General features: G+C 38.6%; 1 protein-coding gene across 10 annotated transcripts; it reads left to right on the top strand.

Moving 5' to 3' along the window:
* Positions 1-289: 289 nt before the first annotated feature.
* On the top strand, positions 290-23366 carry LOC132131084 (transcription factor E2-alpha-like). Of its 10 annotated transcripts, none has more exons than XM_059543010.1 (21): positions 290-819; positions 6457-6553; positions 7670-7742; positions 11466-11527; positions 11619-11691; positions 11948-11988; positions 12095-12227; positions 12320-12366; positions 14285-14384; positions 14530-14666; positions 14757-14853; positions 15112-15170; positions 15336-15411; positions 15667-15740; positions 17961-18161; positions 18633-18744; positions 18869-19016; positions 19284-19337; positions 20101-20336; positions 20937-21074; positions 22277-23366. In XM_059543010.1, exons 2-20 carry the CDS (start codon positions 6479-6481, stop codon positions 21065-21067), a joined length of 1929 nt encoding a protein of 642 aa, XP_059398993.1. In that variant the 5' UTR covers positions 290-819; positions 6457-6478; the 3' UTR covers positions 21068-21074; positions 22277-23366. The 10 variants fall into 10 exon arrangements, with proteins under 10 accessions (XP_059398993.1, XP_059398991.1, XP_059398992.1 ...); XM_059543008.1 differs by having other exon boundaries at positions 17958-18161; XM_059543009.1 differs by having other exon boundaries at positions 15664-15740.
* Positions 23367-24046: the final 680 nt, after the last annotated feature.

Below are 24046 nucleotides of genomic sequence, written 5' to 3'. Positions count from 1 at the left end.
ATGAATACTCTTACGAGCGTTTTTAACCAAAGTAGCGACACAACGAGCGGGCGTCGACATTAACCAGACTAACAAAATGTTGTCACGCAGGCTGCGCTCTAGACCCTTCACTCAGCCTCACTGAACACACAATGTCGTCATGAAAGGGGCGGTTCTGGAGGGAATATGCTTGAGGCCATTGGACATTCCAACTGCCTGTCACTTTCTGTCGCCTTTCTATTGGCTACTTGAATGCGGGTTTATCTTGCAATCTCTTGCTGCTCTTGTATAAATGCCGCTTACTTTTCTACCATCAACCTCCGCTGGATATTATAGTTCCTATTATCAACTCCTTTCCCCTTAAACTACACTTACTAAATCATGTCTGATAAATGATTAACAGCTATTCTGCGCGTTCAGAACAATCCATGTTTTTTTTCATCGGTAGACCTTGTCGAAAAAACCCTTGACTCCCCTGGGCACATGAAACTGGACACCCGAGCTTTCGAGGCCCCTCTTTTCCACGCGGAGGAATACATTGTTGCTGCTCACAATGTGGATGGAGGTGGTCAAGATGTCTACTAGAAGAAAGAATTCACCTCAATTGTAACAACATAAAGGAAGTCGTGGCGCGGGATTGTTTGGATACAGACCTGCAACATTGTATTTATGACGTTGGTGTTTTTGTAGGAGGATGTCAAAGGAGTAAAAACACACATGGTTGCGCCTCTCCGCTTTTAATGCGCCGTGCTTCAAATTCTTTCAAGTTTTATTGTTTTTCCCCTACGAGATTCAACCTTTCTTTTTGACTATTGGATGTAAAACAACCGATAAACAGAGGTAAAGCTTTTTGGCTTTTGTTCGTGTTTTACTGGGTTACTAAGATTAATTATTTTAGTCTCGTATTAACCTCATAAAAATCACATAGGCTACTTGCATATTAAAGTATCATTTAGCAAGTTTTATGGATGTGTGCTGCTTATGAAAGTGGGGGGATGCATTTTTTTTTCTTGATTTAGAGGCTGTAGTGGAAAGTCCTGCCCAGTTTTGTGCTGGTGGTCTTTAACCCAGTTCTATCCTAAAAGAAGTGACTCCTTTGTCCTTTTATCAAAGTAAGGATTAGTTTTGTGGGGCGCTTCTGAGTTTAAGTGACCATAAGAGCGAGCTGTCAGTGCACATGTAATTTACAAATAACTAATGCCTGAAAGTTACTTTAATCGGTTAGACTTATTCAGATGTACCATTTCCTACTTAACTTAAGCACAGGAGTGAAGTGTGTTGTATTCAGGTTTGCTTTTCATAAAAAAAAACAACAACAAGAAAAACCTTTGGTTAATTCACTTAGTTGAATATTTTTTTGGCAGGAAATTCCTCGCCCCAAGCTCCCCCCCCCACCCTTCATCAAATCGCGAGTCTCTTGGGGAAAAGTTGACTATTTGTCGCGGTACTTTTATTAACTTTTGCTTAATCCCCAGCCAAGCTTTGTACATTTATCTCACAATACATGAATAATTGAGATTGTCGGCTCGATGGATGGTTAATATTGATAATAATGCCACCCTTATCAAAAGTACGTGCTCGCGATCGATGTGGCCTATTTGTTTTCGAAATGGTTAAGCTATCGGAATACAATAAGTTTACAACTGAGAATAAATGTTGACTTTGTTCATGTATGGATGAAGCTAACACAAAGACAGGGCTGTGACTGAACTCTAGTTTAAAAGTGTTTGCACATTCAGCGATTGAGATGGGTTTTAAAATAGACACTCGCGGGATATTTTAAGCATTTTTATTTATAACGTTGATTTTGTTCGGGTAGCCTACATTAAACTGGTGGTTAGTGCTAACACTGTTGCGCTCTCTCTCTCTTACAAACCACAAATGGCTGCAGTGATACAGGACTAAATATACTATTTACCTTCTAACTACGAAATACGTTTTAAAACTCGTGTTTGGCCTTGTTTTTGGTGTCACCTTATTAATTTATCTTCGTCGTAGGCCTGTGTGTGTGTGTGTGTGCGTGTTTGTGTGTGAGAGAGAGAGATGGAGACCTTTACCGTTAGGGATGGAAATCGTTAAAAGAATTAAACGATTCTGCTTCAGTTCTTCTCATACTGATTTCTTGGCGATTTTAATAATTTTTAAAATAATATTTGGAAAAATAATTACATTTACAGTCCTATAGGCATATCTTTGTGGTAAATTATAGGACATTTTCAGATTTAGGAAGAACCAACATAACAAATCATAAGTAAATGTAGGTCTACATCTCTCGCATAGGTGTTTATTTACAGACTTTTAGAGCTGTCATGAATGCATCATGAAACTGGCTCTAATTTTAATTCAAATGGCAAACAAACAAAAAGGTGATAACCGGTTTCATTCATTATTCATATAGAATGTAGGCCTACCTACATGATGTGCAGGCCTTATCTTATTTGCATGTTGTCATACGAACAACCAGTCATTAATTATGCTTATTTAAATAATTGGTTTATTTCTAATCAGACATACCACAATAAATAACTTGGGGTTCAGTAAGTGAGTAAGATTAATTAATTAACAGCTCCGACTAATTCATACGTGTTTTCGATCCACTATACACTATACGGTTCATAAGAATCATTCGTTTGGAAATCGAATTGCACTGGTGCGATGTATTTTTTTGAATCACTTAAAAGAATCGACTCCTAGAGTAACTCGTTCAGGAATCGGATTAGACTGGTCGCGATGTATTTTTGAATGCTCTAGATAAAATGAACAATAGGAAATGCTGTCAGATTACCGTGATCTTCATGATCAAAAAGTGCTTAATGTATTGTACATCATAAATAATTCACTTCCGTTTTTAAATATAAAAAGAACTGACTCTCGATTCCCAACTCTAATATGTTACCATATGGCCTTCACCTCATTCGACAACTAGGGCTGTTTATACCAGTTACAATCGCTCAGTGTCTCTCGTATTTGGGACCTTTGTCACATTTTACATATAAATATGCTAGTATACGGAGTAAAATATATATTTTTACCTGTGGTTTGGCTTTGTTTTCGTTGGCAAAGGCTTGAGGGGGATTTGGGCTTTGTTACTATCTTTCTTGTCTTTTTTTTACTAAAGGGGCCACATTCTGTATGTTTTCATTTAGCTGTTTTTGTTTGGGAGTTGAAAAAGCAGTGTGAATATGTACTTTGAGCCATTTTTAGCCATTGGCTTGTAATGGTGTTATAATCAGACCACCAAAGAGAAACTAATGGTTAATACCTGTTTGCATCCAACACCATACAGAACCCCTTAAGATGTTTCTGAGAAAAAAAGTTTCTCATTTAACAATATTTTACCATTTCATTGTATTTTAGCAAAGAAAAGGCAACTTTTAAAAGATTTTACTGGTGGTTGTATAAAATTTTCCCGCCTTGTTGGATGGTCTCCTTTTATGCAAATCAACTGGCCAGATAACTATAAATCATACACAGAAGAGAGATGTACAATAAGTTAAGAACATTGATTTGCATGTTCCATGTACTGATATCATGATTTCATGGAAACTTATTGACTGGTGAATGCATTTAGTTTCATTGCTGTGCTGATGTTGCATAACACAACAAAATTATTAATAAGATTGGCAGACGTTATAGAAGGACTGGCGCTTTCAAAACAAACAAAATTTTTGTCTTGTAATGCTTTCATTGCAACACAAGAAAAATTGTATTCTGTAAAACATACAGGATGTCTTTGGCCTAATTAATTATCAGGCATGTTCTAGATTTACGATTAAAATCTTGGCCAAAGATAATAACTTGGCACTGGTTGTTTGTGAAATCTCCTGAAGCGATTCATGGTAAGTTAATTAAAATAAGTCTCATTTTTCATTTGAGACAAGGAAATACTGGTAATATACTCTTAAGAGATATGTGTATTATAAGTACAATACATTTTCGTTTATATCTACAATTGGCCCTTTTCACATATCACATTTCTCAGCAGTGGAAATCATCATAGTTGGGTTAACTTGAAAAGCATTCCCATTTGCTCAAATAGCAAAAGAAAAACTCCAATAAAAGAAAATAAATTGAGAGAGACTGATAACGTCAGTCAGAAGAGAGAACTATGGTCAAATTTACCGTCCTTCCCATAGAAGCTGCATTAGAGACACCATAACATTAGCGTTGACTGTGTTTTTTTTTTTCTTTGATACAAAGGTGATATAATACAAAGAATAGTGTTATAAATGAAAAATACAAATATGAAAAACCTTCGAGGATTTATGATGCTGATGACTGTTAAACGCTTCATCACAGTCTTCTGTAGGGTTGGGTATAGTTTGAATTTTATCAATTCTGATTCAGATTCTGCTAATCGAATCAGATTCTTTTTTCCGATTCCCAGTATCGATTCCAATGTGATTTAAATAATGATAGCAAACTTTCATCACGTGTCTCTTATTTCCAATTACCATGTATTGGAGCTGAATGCCATGAATAAAAATCAACAGGCTACAAAAAAACTGAACTCTTTAAGAGCTGTTTGTGTGTAAAATAAAACTGCATGATTCAGGATCAGTTTCTTCTTTTTTCTTTTCCCCAGTAGAAGTTGTGGTTCTCTTATGATTCTGAAGAAAAAAACATTAAACAACTAAACAAAATTACATGTTATTTCTGAATTAATGATTAAATGACCCACTCAAGATTTAGTTGTTTAATTACTGGATGAATCAGTTTTTAAACGAATCTCTTGTATGATTTAAAGACAAATACATTTTAACAGCCCCTTTTCGACACCTGCTGGCAATGTAATCGATAAATCTTCATTTGAAGTGTCAATTTACTTTCAAAAGATGACTTACTCTATTTTAATCGCTACCATACACATCGTACACGCAGTTTATATAACTATAAACTATAGTATATTCCAGTACTTCTCTGATTTAAATGTTTGAAACACAAAAATAATCATACTGTGTGGCTGAAAAGACTGAAGCTGTTTCATTCATGACAGATGACTGTTGCTCTCTTTAGGTCAATGGCAGCGCGAACTAGGGCTGGTCCGAATACCATTTTTTGAGCTTGAAGCTTCAGTAGTAATCAACACCAAATGTTCGAAACTTTGGAGGGAGGGGGCTGAACATATTCTACACTGGACGCGAGCAGCGTGTCACTATACAATAGAACCTATTATGCGGTCTACACTGGATGCGGCGCGGTGCGGAGTGACAAATTTCTGACAGTAAACTGCTGCTGCGTTCCATTTATGACGCACTGACACAAATTTCAAATGATTTACAACAGTTGCTTTGTTGCATCCAGTGAAGACAGACTTTAGCTGGCGTGGCGGGGCATAAGTGTAGCGTCCGTTGTAGACATGGTGTAATAAAGACAGGGATCTCTGTGTGTGTGTCTGTCTGTTTGTATTTTTATTATGTCGAGAACCATTCATCCAATCGACTGGGTTAAATGCACAGCATGAATTCTGAGTATGGGTCACCATACTCTGCTATATGTCACGTCACTTTTTTTTTCCATCATGTGTAAAATTACTGATTAACATGGAGGATAAAAACAGCTCGTTTTTTTTACACCAACAATGTACTATAGGCGTACTAAGAAATTTTCAAACTTGATGTGCTGTTGTGGTAGGCCAGTTTCAAATCGCATATTTGGCACACTGCCTTTGTCTTGTCCTCACTCAATTTAAAGGGCTCCCACACAGCTGAGGTCTTCAGCATTTTTGTATTCTCTTCCAGATGAACTGAATCATGAACCGTTTCGCAGGGGATGCCAGGTGTTCGGGGAAAAGAAAGAAAAAAGAATATTTGAATCTCTAAATTGAAAATTGAATCTCAACCCATCGAATGATATTCAAATAATTTAATATTCAGGTCCAGCCTTAGCGCGAATGCAGATTTAAATGTTCAAATCACACTGGTTTGATCATACACTGCACGGACGAACCAAGTGATCACAACATTGATCACACACGTCAACAGTTGAGAAATGAAAAAGACGAATCATTGCAATTTAGGAATAGAATCACGTTGGTGTTTGAATCGTGTTTGCGATCTTTAACTATCTATTAAATTAAAGTTGTTGGTGACACCTCTCTTGCAACATGTTTAGCTATAACAGATATTATACTTATCTTTTTTTGGCTTATGGTCGCAAATGTAGCCAAACTTTGGAGCGCTTAGATTATCGAGCAAGGTCCTGGCAGATCGCTAGGTCCGGTCCTCACAGATTAAGAAAAAAAGTGCATAGGAATCGATAGGTGGAATTGAAATTTTAATTTGACAACAAGTATCTGATTTCTGACCTTAAAATATCCGATTCTGGAATCGGAATCGATTTTTGATTCCCAACCCTAGTCTTGTGAAACGGTTCCATTCCATATGAGGACACTCGACTTTCATTACTGCTTTTCTCATTCACCTGGTCTTTAGACAGCTCACCCCAGCTGTGTCTCTCTCTGGTTTTCTCCTGCAGGGTTCTTTAAAGACAGAGGGTTATGAACGAGCCTCACCAGAGAATGGCTACAGTGGGAACAGATAAAGAACTCAGTGACCTGTTGGATTTCAGTGCGGTAAGGAAGAGAGTATGGAGTCTTTGTTATTAGTCTGGACAAAACTCTCTCTCGTTAAAGAATCGCTTTATGATTCCATATTCACTTCAACTAAATCTGACCTTGTTCTCCGAGGATAGCTGTTGTTCTTCATGCCACTTCAGACTGATCGAATCTCTTGTCACAATGCCTGCTGTATTGTTGGTGGCTATAAACATTGTAATGAATCTTTAAATCATGTGCAGTCTCAAATTATGTTCTGAGAATTGTGGTTTGCCATTTGAAACCTCTCCAGCATAATAACCATCACTCAATCCTCTCTTATCCTTATCCTTGCATTTATTATTCTCATTTACCTGTTGTAAAAATCTGATTATTCTTGGCGGTCATGCTATCCTAAATAGCATTAAAAAATAGGGAATATAAACATGTTAATCATTTGATTCATTGAAAGACTCGACCATCCTTAATTTATTGCATTGGAAAATTGCCATTTACTGAAGCAGCGAATCAATTAAGACGATACATTGATAATCAGACGTGCCAGACCAAATGCATTATGATCTCACATCTAATTACAAATTGTTAATGGTTTAGCTACTCCCTCATATCGCATTCATTTTCCAGCCTTAAACCTTTGTCAAAATCGAAAGGATTAGCATATTATGCGTTTGGTATTTTCTTCCTTATAGTATAAAAGGTGTTTCACATTGTGAAAAATGTCTACCACACCAGAAAGTCCCTCTCATGCACCATGCAAGGCCAGCACTGTTGCTGCTTATTGGTTTCTCTTTGCACTTCAAAAACAAAGAGACATCATCCATCCATGTAAACGACCTCTTCTGTCCTTTCCGTGAAACCCTGAATTCTTTGTAGTATAAGACAAGATGGCACTTCAAAGAGGCATACTACTTTGTGAGAAAGGGTTTCTTTCAGATTGAACCATTTTAGTAGGTTATATCCGCCAAAATTGACATGACCTTTAGCATTAAACTTTTGAACAAGCTAAGCTTGACGTCACATAGCGTGAATCCCCAATAATGCTGAAAAATCGCTGTCTGTGGGCACCTGTTGATGTGAGATTTTCTATGCTACCATGCTAAAACTTGAGTTCTGCTTCTTATTTTTCTGCCTTAGATGTTTGCACCCCCTGTGGCTAATGGGAAGAACAGACCAACCACACTTGCTAGCAGTCAATTTAGTGGTTCAGGTAAGTCTAAACACATGCCTTTTCCCGTTTAGAGAGAAATGTCACATATTGCTTAAATTTGCCATATTTTTGCATTTGATACGTTTAAAGCGGTGTTCTTTATAGCATTGGAGATGTTTGGGCCAGTTGCTAAGTGCTCATTCCTCTCAACAGAAGAAGAGGACATGCTGCTGCTTGTTTTCCTAAACCCCCTCTTTTATTAATTCACCGTAGTATATCCAGAGTCAAAGCTCGGTTTGGATCACTTTGAACTGGTTGTTCAGTTGAAGCACCTATTGTACAAACTTGTACATCGTAAAAACTTGAAGTGACTGATTTGGTTGGATTGCTGTTCATAATCAAGTTTGTGTCCAGAACATTTTAACAGCCTGTGTTGTTCCAGTGGCTCAGGGGTAGAGCATTGTGTTAGCAGCGCAAAAGGTTGTGGGTTCAATTCCCAGGGAACACACATATACTGGTAAAAAAAAACAATTTTTATAGCCTGAATGCACTGTAAGTTGCTTTGGATAAAAGTGTCTGCTAAATGCATAAATGTAAATATAAACAGCCTAAAACATCTCTTTGTCATCTAAAAAGTGTTGTTGTTATTTTTGCTTTGTTTGTATGTTGCACTTACTTTATAACCAGTTGCACATCACACTCACAAAAGTGTTATTTTTGCGACCATTGTTGGCTTGTGTTGCTCCAGTTAAGATTATTTCAGAAGCTGTCAAAGGCATGAACGTTCGGTGCATTTCTCTTCAAGTCTTTTCAGTCTGTCTGTCTGTCTCCCAATTGACACTCCAAACATTAGCCTTGAATAAGAATAATCTGAGAACAAAGACTTAAATAAAGACCTTGCAGTCTCCAAATGATTCCCCCACCCCACTGAGTAAAACACTCCTCCCCCCACACAAGAAAACACTTTCTCTCCCTGCCAACTGACAGGAAATAGACCCTCTCTGAAACAAAGCTCTCTCATACCTCCCACCACCCCGCAGGAGGCCCGCATGAAAACAGCTAAAGAAACCATGTGAAAGATCACCAGCTTCACTCTCAGTCTGTGGCGCCCCAAAGTGCCAATTACATAGTAGGGCCAAGCTAATAATGTCTCAGTTTGAGATTTTTATTGCAAGAGCTACCTGACACCGACGTGACCCCGACTGTTAAATCTGTCACTTGTGAGATGCTTCTAGAAGGTCTCCACATAAGTCAACATAAGCCTCACCCTGTGAACTTGGTATAACAGGGGTATGACATGTACTTAGATTCGCTATTGAGAGACAGAGGTCCAAGGGACAGTTTCTTAGCACTATTCATTAAAACTCTTAAAGGAATTATGAGTTCAGTACATCTTAAGCTCTTTTGGCATAGTTTGTGAACACATTCTCAATGACCACAAAAATTAATTTCTTGGTCAACTCATTTTTTATTTTTATTATTTGCAATTTATCCAATTAGTCTCATGTTAAAACGGATGTCTTGTAGCTGTAAATTCAAAACCTTGTATTTTAACATTTATTGTATTGCCTTTTAAAGAATTAAGGGATAAAGGAAATTTTATTTTCTGTGCTAGCATGTCACAAATGCTATTGAAAGAGCTTGACATTTAATGAACCTATATTGAACATTCCTTGAGGTCATAAAAAGTATTGCAAATGAACAAAAGCTGTGATCTTGACCTTTTAGCATGGACTGGATTGCTTTTCAATTTTAAACCATTGGTCAAGAGTTAAACTTCGACTGTCCTCTACTATTCAATCTGACCATCCACAAAGTAAGGATATGTTTAGAGAATGCTTTGGCCTTCAGATGTGCATCTGTTCCTAAAGACAAAAGTGCTCGGGAGGGTGCTAATTGCATTAAGCCATCTCCTCCTCCATAGCCATGGTGTTTGTGGGATTGTTTGCATGGGAGGACTTCACCAGGCGTTCTCTCGCTCACCTCCACAGCTGCCTAACACATCACCCACTGAGGACAAGGTTAGGACAGGACATAGCCCATTTCCCCCCTGGTCAAACCCAGCACATTAAAGCCCCTTTCACACTGAAATTCTGGATTACTACACAAGTAATGTGTCCCGGCAATTGTTCCCGGATCGTTAGATTTTGGTTCATTCACACTGCCAGTGATTTCCTGGAATATGTGCATGCATTCACACACAACCCGTTAAGGTCCCATAATGACTTGTGACATCATGATGTGACATGTAATTTACGAGTCGAAAACGCCAGGCACATTTACTTTCACTGTAGCTGGCGAACAATCTCAGCTTTAGCGTGGATGGTGAGGAGTTAACTGATCTCTGCTTCATTACAGTTCGCACATATTTTTTTGTTGCGGCCTTTACGGCATTAGTTCCGGCTTTTGAATCAATCCCGGGATGTGTTTACGTTCACACAGAAGACAATCCGTCAATTTTCCGGGACCAATGTGCAGTGTGAATGGGGCTTTACACACACACACCTCAAGCCATTATAGCTTTACTTTCGATAACTGCTTCCATCTGAACTTGAATAATGGCATGCTGTGTAGCTGATGTATTTAAAGGACTGTATAAAGGAAATTATCTTTCCTGAACGCAGGAAATGGAATCAGTTCCTGCTTGACTGAATGTCAGATTTGTCTTTGTAGAATTGCATTTTGATGATTCCAGCAAATAAGTGGCCAATAACCCAAAATATATATATACACAACAAAATTTGCCTGAAAAATAAACAGTTTAGGTTGCTAAAATGGTCATTCATAAAAAAAATTTAAAAAAAGAAAGAAAGAAAAAATTCTACCATTGTAACAGTCTGACAGATCCAAACCATTCCTCATGTTAAACATCTTATCTGGTCCTTCTGTGTCTGAATCTGTAGCTCTGCCACTTCATTTTCCCCCACATAAGATGCTTCTGCCAGGGAGATTCTTTCACTCACTCAGTCAGTGCCCACTTCATTTCCCATGCTGCCTGCGTTGGCTCCATAGATCACGGCTGTCAGTATGGATGTCGCTATTTGCTCTGCTTTGTTAGCTTCATCACTCATGCTCAGCCTTCAGTGGCCGCTCTGGCTGAGACCCCTCTTCTCTCACACATTTTTAATTAGACATTAAAAAAAAAAATCAAAAGGAGAATATGAATATTCATAAACCAACTGCATTAATATGCACAATCATGCAAATCAGCATGCAATTAAGCCATGTGTCTTTGGAGAGCTTTGCATTAAGGCATAAGACAGGAGGCAGAGGGGAATGCTTTATGAGGAGTTTCTGCTCCAGTACACTTTATAATGTTTTAGAATATCCATTTTTCTACATATAAAGCATATTGATGGCTATGAGGAGAACCTTTTAACACTCCGTATCCTGTATGTCTTGAACTGAGACTTGTGTTGTCCCTATGGGTGTCCACTCCCAAATGTACAATGATGCTAATTTCACAATTCTTTGATCAGCCTGTTTTTGTTCTGCTTGCCGTGATACTCCTCCCCCCAACTTGGTTTAATGAGATCCAGTGACTGAATGAATGCTCCCTTTATGGTCAGTGATGTTGAGACTTGCTAAATGACATGGATATTAGTGTGGTGTGATGGTTTTGGATGAGATTCAGAGGCTGTCTAACAAATACAGAACCACCCACGAAACATCCAAAGGTCTTAATGCATGTAAAGAGAAATTAAAATGGGCCTTGATGTGAAGGTTTAGTGCATGCCAAAATCGAAGTATTGCTCTGACACTGTGTGATCACTTGCTTTGTAGGTATGGAAGAACGTAGTAGTCCCTGGGCTGCTGGAGATCAGAACAGTCCCTCTTTTAACCAGGTAGAGGTAGACCCAGTGCCTTGTTTGCGGTCTAAAGGTGTTGTTGGGGCATGTTTTATAGTTTTGACCTGCTTCTGTCTTGATTTTCCAGAACTATGGAGAAGGCTCACACTACAATGAACACGATGGACTATCTTCCCCATTCCTTGGCACAGGAGTTAGTGGTGAGATTTACCAATTTTTGGTCGTTGATCTCAAAGCTGCCGATGTAGCAACTGCCCCATGGGTTGCCCTGGAAGTTGCTTAGGGTAATCGAGCCCCTCTTTGGCCTAAGCAAGTGGATTCACTCTTAAACACCATGTTCTGGCATTGACTTCCGATTTCTTCCAATAATTGTAACATTTGGACTTTGTTTGAAGTGTTGTGTGAGTGTTCGTTTCATATGTATTTTCTCACAATGCCAACAATTTTTACTTGCAGGAAAGAATGAAAGGGGTCCTTACTCTTCCTTTGGGGGCCAGGTAAGTTGAATCAAGTCTTGAGCAACTCCTGAAAGTGCTTTAGTCACCTGCTTGACATCATGCTGTAACTTTTGACTCAAATCGGCCATCTTGTTGTTCCTTATAGCCTGGGTTCCTGCCCTCAGACATTGCCATGCCTTCTTCAGATGCCATGTCTCCATCCGGACTGAAGTCTGGCTCACAGTTTTACCAGTCATACCCCAGCAACCCCCGGAGACGCCCCTCAGATGGAAGCATGGGTAAATAATTTGCAACAATTACTAGACTTGTATCAGATCAGTCAGTATGGAAAGAAAGAGTACCTTTGTGTATGCTTTGGTCTTTTTCACAGAACCCCAACCAAAAAAGATCAGGAAGCCACCAGGACTGCCATCTTCAGTGAGTGAACTTTCTGAAATATTCTTAATTGTTTCCCACTAAAAGTATTTCATTACAACCTCAATTTACTGATCAAAATTGTGAGGAATTACACAGATGTTAAGGAAGCAAAGTCCTGCTTACATAATGTTGCGGCCATTTGTGGCATCTGAAATGGTTTGACATCAGTCCAAAGGTTTAGCTCCAACACCTTTCAACACATCTGCTTGGAAAGTTTTTAGTAATAAATTATGCAGGAAGGTTCCAGACCTCATTCAGAGTAGAAACATTTTTAATATGATGTGAACAAACAAGAACATGCTTGTAGGGGTAGATGTAATAGTCCAGAGATTTTACTGTTGTGTCTAATGGTTAGCGAACAAAACATTTGAGGCACATCCTTCTAAAAACATTACAGTTGACAGACTTTTGATTGGGTATGTATTTTAAATTGCGTCAAAATATTTCAGAACCTTTGACTATTGCACATCGGCGTTAACTTGAACAAACATGCAAGTAGCCATACCCCTTTTTTGAGTCATGGGAAGAGGAACTGTTGTTTCTTGGTCTTAATCCACATAAGCTCAACACTTTGCCCTCTAAACCCCCTCCTCAAACACGATCCTTCAGATTTGTCCATGCTAGACCTTATCCTCCCCCTCTTTCAAAGTGACCCAGTTGTGAGTCCCCTTTGCACCTTTCTCTCTCGCTCTCGCTCTCCCTCTCCTGTGCTTGTCTTAGCTCAGATTAATGGCTTCTGATGAGCTAAGGTTCTAGCTCCTGCTGAATCCCACTCTACGTCTCAGTATAACTTCCTCTTGTGCCGCCACAGCATTATATTACCCTAATGACTGCGCCAATGCTCACCTGCTACCTTTAGCATGCTTTATAGATATTTAAAAAATTCCAAAGTTTAAACCCACCTTTGGCTAAGCATTAAAGGATAGTGATCCTTAACTTGTCTGGGCTTGCCTTAATCTTCTCGAGTGCATCAGCAAATCATTGTGAGGATATGGTTCCTGGTGAACTTGAGAGAAGAGGGCCATTCGCAGGTTGTTGTTTTTTTTTTCCTCCCTCAGTTGTTCTTTTATGTGGCTTCTACATAATCGACCAGTCTATTTAGCTCCACTACTACCACTTCTGCAGCAAGACCTCTCCCCCGACTGTTCTCACCCCTCCCCTCTTAAGCCCAGCTGCCTGTGGAGTTGGACGGGCTCCAGGAGTAGGCAGATGGCTCTGTAATTAGAAGTGCATCTCTCCATTCCCATCCCACTTCTCCCTGTTAAATCAAATTACAGGCAAAAGAGAAATATCGCTTTGCTGGATTTGTATTCTCCGCTGGCCCGAGACCCACCCGCCCTCAGGCACCCCCTCCCTCCCAAACACTCATGTATGCGCACATACAGACAAACATACATTGTTACATACGTGTTTAGACGTGCATGTTGGGGAATACGCTGTTTGGAGGTATGTCTCCTGAATTCAGATGAATCATTCAGTTTCATTTATCAGTTCCAGATCATTTTTGTATTACTATTATAAACGGTACAGATGTCAGTTTTTTCCATTTTACTGTTATGGAATATGTCATTACGCAGTGTGCTTAGCTTGATTTGGACTCACTCTTAGTGACGGTACTCCCTGTAGCTGTCCTCCCTCTCCTTTTTTGGCTCATGGGAGTGCGAGAGGAAGCGCCGACTGTGCCATGAGATGGCTGTGGCGCATTTCCCAGCATGCTCTGTTCTCTGTCCCTGCCACTTTATCTGAGGGGGCACTATGGAAACACTCATCCACGTCATTTGTACGGAAATGTATGATGCACTTGCCAGTTTCATGGGCTCCATATCAGATTTGCTAGGGTTATTTTGTCCATATGAAGGCCGTTATAATGATTGTTGTGTTTCTTTAGGTCCTTCATGTACCTTGTTTCTAAACGCAGGTTTATGCCGCCACCTCTGGTGATGACTATATCCGTGATGGTGCTGCCTACCCAGGCTCCAAACCTGGCTCTGTGTACCCAGGATCTTTTTACATGCAAGGTATGTACATAGGGCAATTTTCCATATCTAAAACCCCAATGTTGAAATTAGTAGCATGCACATAGACAGATGTTGCTTTGGATTATAATAGACTTCCACTGTGCTGATTGTTACTGATCCTTTCTATCTGCCTTTGTGTTCGCAGAGGGTCTACACTCCTCTTCGGACCCTTGGGCCCCCTCTGGATCCATAGGCCAATCGGGATACACGGCTATGCTGGGGAATTCGCCACACATCAGTCAGCCAGGCTCATTCTCTGCAATAAATCCACAAGACAGAATGGTATGCCTTCTGAAAAATTCAAAGGTTTTAGAGAAGGCCTTAAATTGTGACTCAATTCAGAAGTTCCAATAACTGTGTTTATCTCCACAGAACTATCCCTTGCATGGAGCGGACGTGAATGGTTTCCATTCGGGCTCCGCAGCTTATAGCCACACATCCTCCATGAATGGATCCGACAGCATTTTGGGTAAATTACCTTCGTCTTTTTAATTGAATGTCCTCTAGGTTGTGAAATGAACTTGTAATTGGGTTGAGATTGGTCCTTGAAGTTGTTTCTTCTTGTGAAATCATTTTTGGCCTTGGACTAGTCTGAACTTAAACTGCAATCTTCCATTCAGACTTTGAAAGGACAGTTTTAGCTGATAGCAAATTATGGATCACTTGAATAGTTGTGACATTGGTTTTAATGAATGAAGTTAATAAGTACTCCCGTTCTCTACCACAGCAAGCAGAGGTTCAGTCACAAGCAGCTCAGGTGATGAGATCGGAAAAGCTCTTGCTTCGGTGAGTGAGCTTTCATTAATCACCATGAAAGAGCATTTGGCTGTGTGAAGTAAAAGATGGATAGCATTATTAAGACTTTCAGTGATTCCTTGGTTATGGATTAATTATTATTAGCCATAGGAGAGCTTCACATTTAGTCATGTTCCATGTGTTTTTTATTGACAGATCTATCCTTCGGACCACAACAGCAACAACTTCTCCACTCCTTCCACTCCTGTGGGCTCCCCTCAGGGCATTGCAAGTACGTCAGATAAGCTGTCTTATTCTGTCAAAGCTGGATCTGGTTCATTAGATCAGCTTGTGTTGAAAGGTACCAAGACCAAAACGGGTACGCAAAGGAATAAGCCTGAAGAGTCATAAATCATTCTTTTTAGATTGATGGGCTTTTGTGTAGGTTAAGGTGTGAATGTGAAGCTCTAGAGCGCCATCTGCTGTCATAGTGGCACACCAGATTCAGATGTTTCACACTCTGTCTATATCATGTTGTCCTCAGCAGGTGCAGCACAGTGGCCGAGAGCTTCTGTCCAGGCTGCTCTTTCTCCTAACTATGAGGGTGGACTACATGCACTGGTAGGTTTATAAAGATGCATTTTGAATATTACAACGATGTAAACGCCTCAAGCTTCAGTCTTTAATTAGACAAATATACAAGTGTAATTTTAGAATTATTTGTATAAAATTATTTTTTTAATTATATAACAACAATATTTCGCTTTTATGGTTGGTTTTTATTTTAAGGTTTATTTTTTTTACAATTTATTTTATTTTTCAATTTCTATTTAGCTTTAATTGAGGCACGAAGACTGGAATTGGGAACCGCTGATGTTGTAGTAATGTTGTCTCTGGTATTCTGCTCTGTGGCTTTGGACGGCGATTGCAGGGAGGGTGGGACATTCGCTTTCGGTGCTATAAAGTTAGCATTTTCCAAGAACTACTGCACCTTTAACAATAAAACTGACCTACAACCACTTTTAGCAATGTTAGCAATGCTAAAAAAAATGCTCTATTTAAACTAAATTTATTAAATAAAATTGTGTTCTAATATTATTATATTATTTATATTTTGGACTTTTTACCTGTCTTAATGAATGCTTTTGGCCTCACTGTGCCCAAATTATCTGTGCTTTCTGTTCTATTTATTCTATTAAAGGGTTAGTTCACCCAGATAGCAAATTTATGTAATTAATAACTTACCCTGATGTTGTTTCAAACCCGTAAAACCTCCGTTTATCTTTGGAACACAGTTTAAGATATTTTAGATTTAGTCCGAGAGCTCTCAGTCCCTCCATTGAAGCTGTGTGTACGGTATACTGTCCATTTCCAGAAAGGTAAGATAAACATCATCAAAGTAGTCCATGTGACATCAGAGGGTCAGTTAGAATTTTTTGAAGCATCGAAAATACATTTTGGTCCAAAAATAGCAAAAACGACGGCTTTATTCAGCATTGTCTTCTCTTCCGTGTCTGTTGTGTGAGAGAGTTCAAAACAAAGCAGTCTGGATATCCGGTTCGCCAACGAATCATTCAGTTCACCAAATCTAACTGAATCATTTTAAACGGTTCGCATCTCTAATACGCATTAATCCACAAATGACTTAAGCTGTTAACTTTTTTAACGTGGCTGACACTTCCTCTGAGTTCAAACAAACCAATATCCCGGAGTAATTCATGTACTCAAACAGTACACTGACTGAACTGCTGTGAAGAGAGAACTGAAGATGAACACCGAGCCGAGCCAGATAACGAACAAAAGACTGACTCGTTCACGAGTCAAGAACCGGTTGCATCGGTTTTCGGATCACCAGTAGTTCTTTCGGACAGTTCGATTCAATAAACCGGTTGAAGAAACCGGTTCACCGGTTCTTTTGCGCTCGACGTAATGGCGTCATTTGCGATGATTGCCCTTGATTCAAGCCTTCAGTTTACCCGCGCGGGCTCATAACACTAGCACAGAATCAGTTCAGAATCAATCACCTAAAGAACCAGTTCGGTTCAGACGCTCTGTGTGTCAGTCTGCTTCACGCTGAATCACACATGCGCAGTATCATCAGCTCCTCGGTTCTCGAATCGGACGCGTCTGACAGAAACGGTTCTTGACTCGTGAATGAGTCAATGTTTTGTTCGTTATCTGGCTTGGCTCGGTGTTCATCTTCAGTTCTCTCTTCACAGCATTTCAGTCAGTGTACTGTTTGAGTACATGAATTACTCCGGGATATTGGTTTGTTTTAACTCAGAGGGAGTGTCAGCTACATTAAAAAAGTTAACAGCTTAAGTAATTTGTGGATTAATGCGTATTAGAGATGCAAACCATTTAAAACGATTCAGTTCGATTTGGTGAACTGAATGATTCGTTCGCGAACTGGATATCCAGACTGCTTTGTTTTGAACTCTCTCTCACAACAGACACGGAAGAGAAGACAATGCTGAATAAAGTCGTCGTTTTTGCTATTTTTGGACCAAAATGTATTTTCGATGCTTCAAAAAAATTCTAACTGACCCTCTGATGTCACATGGACTACTTTGATGATGTTTTTCTTACCTTTCTGGACATGGACAGTATACCGTACACACAGCTTCAATGGAGGGACTGAGAGCTCTCGGACTAAATCTAAAATATCTTAAACTGTGTTCCAAAGATAAACAGAGGTTTTACGGGTTTGAAACAACATCAGGGTAAGTTATTAATTACATAAATTTGCTATCTGGGTGAACTAACCCTTTAAGTTAATAACTTGCATTATATACTCACGTATAGTTTAAGTTACATATGAATTATTTTTCTCCACAGCAGAACAAAATGGAAGACCGGCTGGAGGAGGCCATTCATGTGCTGCGAAGTCATGCGGTGGGTCAGTCCCCGGGAATTCCCGGAGCCCATGCTGACGTGCACGGCCTACTGGGTGCCGTCTCCACATCCAGTGGATCTATTGGGGGTCTCCCTCAGGCCTACTCCAACCCAGGACTGCCCCTGAGCAACAGACACCCTGCCATGGTTAGTGTAGACACTTAGTAGTATGATCCAGACAGATGGATAACACGTAATCCCGTCCAAGGCATCATGATTTTAATGAATTGGTTCATTTGGGTGGTTCATTTAATTTAACTTCATAAAAAAACCTGATTCAGTTATTCATTTGGATTATCGATTATCAGCTTGATGGCAATAGTTATAGCTACTGGCTGATAATCATGCAAGTAGCTATGCATTATATTTTTAAGCAAATATTGTGTTAATGCACACTTGTATATTAGCTTCATTATACTTTATTTGAATGTGTCCTTGTTCCATTGCAATAACTAAATACTAATAATATTAATTGACAACATGTACTAACTATAGGGTTTGGTTTACAGCTGTGTGTGGTATTGTGTAACACAAAGCAATAGTAATAACACAACACACAAAGCAATATTACGCAATTGATATGTGCTAATTACTCTCCCTTGCTGCACTTGTCTGCAGGCTGGAAGCCATCAAGATGACCATGCCTGCCTTCCTCCCAGCAGCACCCTGTTGCAGTCCACTCATGCTTCAGACACCCCACAGCCTGGAGGAGCACCAGAGGGTTTTAGCAGTGAGCAGCAGTTTCAGTTTCTCTTTTTGAACCAACCGAACAAGTCAACGACAAATGCAAACGCTGAGAGCTGCGTGTGAGTTTCAGCGGGATGCATTTAATGATTTCCTGTCTCTGGCTTCAGGTTTGCCCGGAGGCTTGGCCCCCGCCACACATTCCTCAAACAAATCTGACATTAAGAGTGAAGACAAGGAGGAAGATGAGAACTCCTCTGTGGCCGATAAGTCTGAGGAAGAGAAGAAGGAAAGTAAACCGTCTCGCACCAGAACAAGGTACAAGATCTCTCTCTCTTTTTTTTTTTTTTAGCATTCCCCTTAAATTATGGCTGAATGGTTTTTGAACCAGAAATGCTCAATCAAATGATGGTTTGAAGCAAATCTGCGTTGTCTTAATTTGATTGCCTACAACAAATGTTGTGTTTGTTCAAATGTTTATTCAGGCCAATCCTGTTTACAAAGTGTTTGGGTTGCCCCAACACCGAAAATACTGTTTTATAGTGTTCTCCATCCCCCCTTCCCAAACTCTCACATTGTTTTCAGAAAGGAGGTGTTTACCCATCAAGTCCTTTCAGGTCTATCAGACCAGGGAGAAGAGTAAGTCTATCTCCCACCATAGAGTGCATGTTTGTGAAAGACTCTGGGATACACACTTGATCGCTTTTAAACGTTAAATGTCTGTGTGTTATTGTACACAAAATGAATTCAAAGCCATTGAAAAACTAAGATTTTGACACAGGTGGGACATTTTCATGTGTAATTAGAGTCGTCTGTTTTTCAATGCGCAGTATCTAATTTTTTTAATTCAACATTCATCTCTTGATCTAAAATGGGTTAGGTTTGGACACAACATTGTCATTCTGTATCATCAACAAGAAATGCTGAAAATGATAATGAAGTCAGCTAAATTATGAAATAACATGAATGGAGGTATACAAATTATGGGATGCTTAACTATATTGAAAGAGTTTGCATGTATTCTGGACTCCAAAACTTTGAACGGTAGTGTATATAGATGTAAAATATTTCTCTACTAAAGTAATTTCACAAATGAATGCATAACCTTTAAGATCAAAATGCATTAACCATGAGAAAACATTTGTCAGGTGTGTCCAATCTTTTGACTAGTACTGTATTCAAGATATTTATAATAAGTAATACAATTTATACTATATATCTATATTCATTTATACTTTTATAAGTAATTTATGTACACAACTTTACACCTAGTATACTTGAGCAGGTACCTGGACTATGAAGATATTTAATAAAAAAAAGATTTAAAATTTGTAATAAATTTTCTTTGTACAATTTTTAAAAATGGAATCTCAGTGTTATTTATATTATTGTCTCTTCACAGTCTAGACAATGAAGACGATGAGGATTTGCCGCCAGAGTTAAAGGTGGAGCGGGAGAAAGAGCGGCGAGTGGCCAACAACGCACGAGAGCGACTGCGCGTGCGTGACATCAATGAGGCCTTTAAAGAGTTGGGCCGCATGTGCCAGCTGCACCTGAGCAACGATAAACCCCAGACCAAACTGCTTATCCTGCACCAGGCCGTCAATGTGATCCTAAACCTGGAGCAACAAGTCCGTGGTATGTGTTCTCCAAATATATTTATTGAATATTTAGCAACTTTAACAAAACATTGGAACTTTGTTGCCATGCCATGGGTGCAGCTGCGTAATATCACTGCGCCTGCTGCACTTAGCAAAGTTCCTTGATCATTACGCTGGAATGAGAGTATAGTTCCTAGCCATAACGGTCTAGAAAATTGCAATTGTCTTAGTACACGTTGTAACTACAGACACAAGTTATAAATAGGAAGAGTCAAGTTACTTTAGTCATTTTCGAGCGAGATGCTAACGGTCTAATCAGATTCAATGATCTATGCTAAGCTAAGCTAAAAGTGCTACCGACAGACCCGGAGATCAGCCAAATGGATTCGGAAACGGTAAAACTCAACTGATTAAATCAAAGGGAGTTAGAAAATGACTGAAAAAAAAAAAAAAAAAGTGGAGTGTTCCTTTAACAGAAAAAAATAATTTTAAAAGGTTTTACATTTAGATTAAGGCTTATTTTATTAATTAAATGCGTTTTAATAAAAGAAAAGTTACACTTTTCTAAAATTGAATATTGGACTTCTCTTTAAGTGAAACAATCGTTCATTTTGTAATGACACTCTTTTTCATCCAGAACGAAACCTGAACCCAAAAGCGGCATGTCTGAAGCGACGTGAAGAGGAGAAAGTGTCCGGGGTGGTAGGAGACACTCAAATGCAGCTTTCCGGACCGCATCCAGGACTGGGAGGAGATGGATGCATGTGATCATGTGGTATTTTAATGTCCATTTAAACATTGCCTCACTTTGTGTAACAAGTTATGCAAACACTTTTTGGTCACTAGTTAGATTTTTTCACTAATGTTGTTACTTATTAATAGTATACAATGGTTAGACACCACAAATTAGAGATGCATGGTATCGCTACTGTATCGATTGTCAGCTCTTAGTACAAAGTATTTGCTTCTCTCAATATTTTGTATTTAATAATGCATGCCTATTATCTTTACCATTGTCTTTAAAATCGAATGTAAACAAACACATTTGGTTTTAATAATGCATTAGTAAATGCTGAAATTAACATAAACTAAGTTCAATAAATTCTGTAGAAATATCGTTCATGCTAAGTTCATGTTAACTACTGTTAACTAACAAACCTTATTGTAAAGTGTTACCAAAGTAAAATCCATTTTTCAAGCATTGTTGTTGTAATGCCTACATTCACAGCTTTTAAAACTTTCAGATTAGTTTTATGTAATTTATTTTGACAAAACAGTATAGAATTTTAATATCTGCCATTTATTAGCCATAACATTTCAATCATTTTACACTTATTGGTCTAAAAACCAGTGGTATTTTAGTACGATTTATGTAATATTTTAGTATTTAATAATATTTTAAATTAGCTTTTTTCTTTGTATTTTCAGATCTATTTTTAGCTTCATTTTAGTAATAGTGGTGTGTGTTTTTTCATTTGAGTAGTTTTGTTATATTTATAAGTAGCTTAAATTATTTTTTAATTCAGTGTTAGTAATTTAGTACTTTTCATCTTATGTTTATATTTTATTTTGGTAGCAATTGTTAATATTAGTTAACTATATTAACATTGAAAAATAAATAGGTTAAAAATAAGCCCTAATAGGTTTTACTAATTTTTAGTTTTACTTTCAACATTTACTAATATATACAGATCAATATCTGTTAATATCTTATGAACTTAAACTGACGTAAACAACGAACAGTTGCATTTATTCACTAATTTTAATAAAGATTAATAAATTCTCTATCAAATGCATTGTTCATTGTTCATTCATGTTAGTTAATGCATTAACCAGCATTAAGTACTTAATCTAAAGTGTTACTTTTATTTTAAAGTAGTTTTATTTAAATTACTGAAAATGATTTTTAATAGTTTTGGTTCGCTATAACAACACAGAGTGAAGTCCCTAAATGAAATCTCTGTTTTCTATCCCCAGATCAGTGAAATTTCTTGGGGCTCCTGGGAGAAGTGACCTTGAATCTCTTCCACCGTTCTCATCCTCTCTGTGTGCATCTAGTGACTTCCACGAAATCAGAGATGCACCCTCCACCCTTTTGGACACACAAATCGACCCACCAAAACTGACACAGCAGATTTTGTCCATGATCACTCTAGACCGCAATTACCAGCACAAATGTGAAAACTTTCTCAGCTCATTTTGTATTTTACTGCTTCCTTAAAACAATGGATCATAGGAATAGACATGTTCTGACCACAACTGCCGTTCTGTTTTTCCACTGCAGAAAGAGAGTTTTGAACAAGAGACGAGACAGACGTCAGTTTAATCATGGATTTGTGCCTAATTGTTACGTTTTATAAAAGACGCAAACTGCTTACTTGTACGGAACAAAAAAGTTTGTGAGTTGGTTGTATATGAGGAATTTTTTTTTTGTCATTCCCTTCTGAAAGGTACAGTCTTACATGCGTTGTGTAACCAAACCCCATGAGAAGTGGGGCGAACCTGTGGTGCTTTTGGGGACGGCATATCCCAGCATGCCACTGCTCTGTGGGCCAGGGCTCTTCTGGAAGGGGAGAAAAGCACACGGGCCATCGCAGCTCTCCAGACTGTTTTATCTTTTTGGAAACATCACGAATCATCAGCTCTCACGATGCCATTGACTAGTTCAGCCAATCGGAAGAACCCGCATCATAAAGGAGCGTGAGCTTCTGTTACTTTGACAACAATTGCTTGGATTGCATTGCGTTCCCAGGCACGAAATTGCCAAGTTGATCTTTCACATCTTTATTTAAAATATTCTTTCTCTTGCCAGAACATGTTCATGACTCGCTTGCACCGTTTCATTGTTGCCAAAAGTCTGAAAGCGTACACATGTCCACCTCACACATATGTAATGGATATTATTTCAATTTGAGGGAAAAAAGTAAGAATATATATAAATAAATATATTTTTGTTAGTCTATACATTGTAGATTTCTAAATAACAAAAACTTATTCATTTAAAATGTGGAGAGTCTATAGCGCAAGTGAACGCTCAAGAGACGCGTCATATGATTGAAAAACAAAACCCTGCTTATATTTTCACAAACGTAAGGTTTGGGTGAGGCGACCCATTGTTACTTTTATCCCAAATGCCCCCTGATAGCACTACGCTAACGAAGAAATTATAAAGAGAATTGATAATGAAGGTTCGGGGCGTGTTGAGGTTTAAATCCTCGCGATAATTTCCTGATTTCAGGGAACCGTACGTCAACAGAAGTGTTCTTAGGCAAAGGTGTTCAGTGTTCACCATCATTTCAGTCTTGCCAATGCACATAATGCAACCTGTTTGAATGTAATATTCAAAAGTACACACACTCACATCTCCATCAGACTGGCTTACTGTGAGTTTAGTTGATTCATACGGTCATTTCAAGGTGTACGTCTCAACTCATTTTTCGTTGTGTGCGCGAGATAATGTCCCACAGTGGTTTGAATTATGTATGTAGGAAAGAAGTGGTGTTATAACCTATGTAATGTCCACAATGGATATGATTCTTGAGTGATAACATTTCACCGTAAGGGGGATACTTAACTTAGGTTGTCCTAAAGTATAATGGAAACATAATATAAATTCTTGATAAAGATAAAAAGTTGTTGAACATTTATATATCGTGGCCTTCTTATTCTCAAGACTGTCATTTTTGAGAGTGATGCCTTGTCAGTGCCTAAACTTACTTTCATTGTGAACTTGACCATTTGTTTTAT

Source organism: Carassius carassius, chromosome 48 (genome assembly GCF_963082965.1).
Source record: "Carassius carassius chromosome 48, fCarCar2.1, whole genome shotgun sequence".
NCBI classification, from domain to species: domain Eukaryota; kingdom Metazoa; phylum Chordata; class Actinopteri; order Cypriniformes; family Cyprinidae; genus Carassius; species Carassius carassius.
The sequence above is the reverse complement of the archived record's forward strand: the minus strand, read 5'-3'. Positions and strand labels throughout refer to the sequence as shown.

Coding starts and splice junctions, on each gene's coding strand:
- LOC132131084 (XM_059543007.1), top strand. CDS start 6,479: ATGAACGAGCCTCACCAGAGAATGGCTACAGTGGGAACAGATAAAGAA. Junction 11,692..11,947: donor CCTTGGCACAGGAGTTAGTG/GTGAGATTTACC, acceptor TTTTACTTGCAG/GAAAGAATGAAAGGGGTCCT. Junction 12,228..12,319: donor CCCCTCAGATGGAAGCATGG/GTAAATAATTTG, acceptor TCTTTTTCACAG/AACCCCAACCAAAAAAGATC.